This window comes from Myotis davidii, unplaced genomic scaffold, assembly GCF_000327345.1.
Source record: "Myotis davidii unplaced genomic scaffold, ASM32734v1 scaffold1082, whole genome shotgun sequence".
Lineage (NCBI taxonomy): Eukaryota > Metazoa > Chordata > Mammalia > Chiroptera > Vespertilionidae > Myotis > Myotis davidii.
The window spans coordinates 11552-16675 of record NW_006292688.1 but is presented as its reverse complement, the minus strand read 5'-3'; the positions used below and the strand labels follow the sequence as shown (position 1 = coordinate 16675).

General features: G+C 40.6%; 1 protein-coding gene across 1 annotated transcript; it reads right to left on the bottom strand.

Annotated features, from left to right (window-relative positions):
• Nucleotides 1-1197: 1197 nt before the first annotated feature.
• LOC102754261 (olfactory receptor 1J4) lies at nt 1198-2214 on the bottom strand. The gene has a single exon (XM_006766125.1). It carries the CDS (start codon nt 2182-2184, stop codon nt 1198-1200), a length of 987 nt encoding a protein of 328 aa, XP_006766188.1. The 5' UTR covers nt 2185-2214.
• Nucleotides 2215-5124: the final 2910 nt, after the last annotated feature.

Below are 5124 nucleotides of genomic sequence, written 5' to 3'. Positions count from 1 at the left end.
GCAAAACATTATTATAACAGTTTTAACCCCTTCCCCAACAATTTTTTTGTTAAAAACGTTTCTTTTTCAGACTAATTTTTTTATTTTGGTTCTATATAGTATTTTTGATGCTGGTTATGAAAACAGTTTGTAACTCGTCTTCCTATAAACCATATTTTTTTACCATATTTTCTTAGTATACTCGTCGACGACTGAAAAAGAACATTTTGTGAAAACGAGTATACACGTTTCTGCCGGGGAAGGGGTTAAAACAGAGGAAAAAAGAGGAGTATGTGTGAAACAGATGAATCAAATGTCAACTCTAGTAATAAGGAAAATATAAATTCTAATGTACTGTAATTATACTAGATGTCCATAGACAGTATATCCAGAAATATAATAATTGTTGTTTTACATAAAATGAACAATATCCAGCATTACATATTGAACAAGGCACACCTCACAGATATAAGGACAAAGAAATGTTTAAATTGATGGAAAAGAAATACCATTTAAACACCAACCAGGATAAAGCTGCATCCTGACTATACTATACCATACGTACTATACTACACTACACTATGCTATGCTATGCTATGCTATGCTGTGCCCATGCCATGCCATGCTAAACTAAACTGCACTACACTATATTATACTACACTATACTATGCTATGCTATGCTATGCTATGCTATGCCATGTCATGCCATGCCATGCCATACCATACCATACCTCAACATACCATACCATACCATACTATAACATGCCATACCATACCATATGATACTATACTATACTTCACTATACTATGCTATAGTAATATCTAAATATCTAGCTGTATCTCTCTCTGTATATGTATCTACATCTATATAGATAATAACATATTTATATTAATATCAGAAGTAGATGAGGTATTAAGGTAAGACCCATTACTAGAAACTCTTCCTAAATATAAAACTAGTGGTGTGCTCTTAAATGCATTCCTAAAAAGTCTCTTTCTCCAACTTCCTTGCTTTGTAGGACATACAAATTTTTATAGTGTATGTAATTATTCTTACTTATGAGATGATGAACAAGCAAAAATCACTAACTAGGAATATAACATTATTAACAATCCATGTAGCAAACTTGACCTAGTTTACAAATTAACCACAAAGTACATGACAACAGATTGCATATCCTATTAAAGTTATATGGAGATGTTGACTATTCAGTAATTTTAGGAGATATATTTCCCTGTGCTCCTGACTGCAACCAGAGGATTCAGTGATTGCCACTTTAAGAACTTAATCCTCTTGACACACACCTCTAAGGCCTGTTTGATATCTCTGTTCCTCAGGCTGTAGATGAAGGGGTTCAGCATGGGGGTAACTACCATGTACATGACCGAAGCAATTATGTCTTTGGAACCCCATGATGAGGAAGAAATGTAAATACCTGCAGATGTACCGTAGTATAAAGACACCACAGAGACATGGGAGCCACAGGTAGAAAAGGCTTTAAACAGTCTCTTAGTGGAGGGCGCCCTCAGGATGGTGGTCCCTATACGGATATAGGAGCCCAAAATAATACCAAAACACAAAAACAAAATTATTGTTCCCTCGGTGAATATGACCAGCTCATTGAGAGAGGTGTCTGAACAGCTCAGCTTCAGGAGTGCAGCAAGGTCACAGAAGAAGTGGATGATGGCATTGTCAGCACAGAAAGACAGTCGGACCAAGAGGAGGGTGTGCAACAGGGATTGGCCACAGGAGAGAATCCAGGAGCCAGCCACCAGCAGCACACACAGCCTCTCCCTCATGATGGTGGTGTAGTGCAGAGGGTGACAGATGGCCACATGCCGGTCATATGCCATCACAGCCAGAAGAAAATTGTCAAGAGCCCCAAAAAGTATGAAAAAATACAACTGAGAAATACACCCCCCATAGGAGATGGATTGTTGCCGAGTCTGCATGTCCATGAGCATCTTAGGGACAGTGACAGAGGAGAGAGAACTGTCAGAGAAGGCCAAGTGGCTGAGGAAGAAGTACATGGGTGTGTGCAGGCGAGAGTCCAGCCTGATGAGCAGGATGATGAGCAGGTTGCCCAGCACCGTGGTCAGGTACATGCCCAGGAACAGGGTGAAGAACACGCCCTGCTGCCCTGGCGGGATGGGGAGCCCCAGGAGGAGGAACTGGGACACGCTGCTCTGGTTCTCAGGCCTCATGCTGCTCTTCTGTCTGCTGGGGATGAAGAAGGGTTGGGAGTCTCAGGAACCTAGAAAGACAACCAGGACATTTCATCTCATACTGTCATTCTCTGGGAAAACCATTAATTTTTAAATACTTTCATATTAATATCACACACCTGTGGATGTATGCATTTTCCCGCTATTCCAGCCTGGCTCCAGGAAAACATTGAACCTCAAAGTAATCAACAAAACCTCATCACAGAGATGTAAGAGGGTTCATTGTTCATTCAGATATTACTATTAACATCACGTCTGTGTCGGAACCTCTACTAAGGACTGCAGTGCAGCAGTGAGCAAGAAAAGCAAGGTGCCTACCTCTATGAGTTTACACCCTGATGAGCATGGAGGGATCATTTCTACAGCAGGCCAGAGCCAAACCATAATGATCCACTGTGGCAGGAATGGAAGGTGAGCCCCTGCAAACCAGTGTCAGTTGTTTCTGCCTGAAAGTAACGTGAGACTCCAGTGCTGAGTGGGTGTTGTTGGAGCATTCTCAGACCTCCTGTGAACCTGCCCGCTCCCATTGACCCTCAGCTGTAAACTCAGGGACACTCTGGAAATGGGTGGCTATTGAAACCACTTGAGGCCAGAATATCTCCAAAACCAAAATAATTCACAAAGTATCTATATATATATATATGGCTAATATGCTATGTGTCCCTCTGACCATCCAACTGGTCTCTGTGATGCACACTGACCACCAGGGGGCTGATGCTCAAGGCAGGAGCTGCTGTGATATGCACTGGCCATTTACAAAAAATGGCACCACAGACCTGGCGCCGACAAATTAATACTCAGCTTCCCCCAAGTGGGACACAGACCCGCCACCACCCTGAGTGACAGCCCACCAAGTCGCAGCCATTGCTGCCGAAACCCCATGGCACAAAATGAGGCCCACAGCCCAGCCCCGATCAGACCAGCCCAGAAATGGTGGCTGTTGGTGCTGGGTAATGATGTCACATAACAACACCCAGCTTCCTCTCCCCAGCTATTGGCCCCCTTGGAGTTTCTTCAGCCCAGGAACATGACTTGCATTATAGACAGGTGGAAACATTTTACACTATAACCAAATGTCTGTGAAGTGTTTTCACATGCTACATCTCATTTGATCCACACAGAAGTCCTGGAAGAGGTAGATAGGAGACTCAGTAGAATCCTATTTGCTGGAAAACAGGGATTTAGAAAGTTTAGAAATGTGACCCGACTGAAAAGAAGTAAGAAATGGTATAACTTGAAAATGACTTTAGGTTTTCTCACTGTACAGAATATAATCAAACACTGTGGCAGTTAAATATTTTAACCTTTGTTCTCCCTGTGTGATCTACAATAATAACCTTCTTCATGTTGATATTTACTGCTCTATTGCTGACAATTATCTGAAAGAGAAGTTGGGATGCTTCACTGGGCTGGGAAAAGTTTAGCTAAATCAGAAAGCAGGTCTAATTAAGCAAGTTTATATAAACCTCTCGCTGGCGCCTATCGCACACCTGTGTTTCTGTCATTGCTGATCGTGATTTGGGTTGACACATCTATTATAGAGAAAGGGCAAATTGCGATATTAACCTTTCGATGTGCACAAATTTGTGCACCAGGCCTCTAGTCTTTCATAATAATGCTGAACATTTAGATTAACATTTGGGTACCACGCTAAGGACTTTACCTACATTTCCCAATTAAATCCACACATCAGCCTTACATTCCCAGATTTTAAAACCTCTTCACAGCTGCTCTAAGGATTTGTATTCTTTGACCTATTTTAGTTTTTAAGAAATACAAACATAAATGGCACAAATTCTGTAGGCACACAGCAGTACAGCAGGGACAGAATGGCACACAAATACACGTGTGTCTATTAGTATCTATTACATATGTGACATGTAATGTTTATAACTTGATATGTATGTATTACCATTTCTATAATTGAATATCAACAAGTGTTAGCTACTTCATGGGGTTCAGTCTAATATGTCTGTGTGATCAGAACCCATGCTCTTAACTGTTACACAGGGAAACATCCTTTTTCTTGCTTAGGTGCCAAACACAATATATTATTTCAGAGCTGTGAGGACCCAGAGTTGTCCAAAATTTTTTTATTCCCTTTACTAGATAATTATAGTCCTTCATATTTATTTACTTTCCAACTGACAAAAGTTCTCAAATACATTAAGATCTCTTTGTGCAATAATGATTTACTGAGGGCCTCTGCAAGATTCACAAAATTTGTGTCGTTCTTTCCATTTTATAGACATGAAAGTGAGACCAATGTTTTATATAATTTCCCCAAGTTCTCATCACTATTTAATGGTAATTCTGCCCAATACCTTCCACATATCATGATGCCTGGAGTTTATGATTAGTTTGCTTGTTTGTTTCCCTGGGATGTTTAGTAAAAATAAAGAAAAGGTTGAAAAATTCTGAGCAACTCAGTCACACTCAGGTACATAAAAGTGAAAGAAAATCCTTTTAAAGAAACAGGGTGTTGCTTAGAATTTGGTAATTTAACGTAATGGTGCCCCAAAAGGAGGACACTTCAGGAAATTCTTGAGGTCCTGAGTGCAGATCACATATGGAAACGCACACAACACACACACACACACACGCATGCGCACACACAATATACACATACACACACACCTGATTTGAGGATTCCAATCACCAATGCCCACATCCCCATTTTAAGGGAAGAATAGCCTATCTGTGGTTTAACACATAAACACTCAAATACATGCATACAAGTAATAGGTAACATACTAAGCGAGACATGCACAACACTCACTGATGTACCATTCACTCACAAACACACTAGCACACCTGACTCATGACAACTCAACTCACCATATATACATAACTCAAACACTACACACACTCACCAAAAACACACACCACAAACAATTCAAAAATCTCACAAAGGAGGCA

Coding starts and splice junctions, on each gene's coding strand:
- LOC102754261 (XM_006766125.1), bottom strand. CDS start 2,184: ATGAGGCCTGAGAACCAGAGCAGCGTGTCCCAGTTCCTCCTCCTGGGG.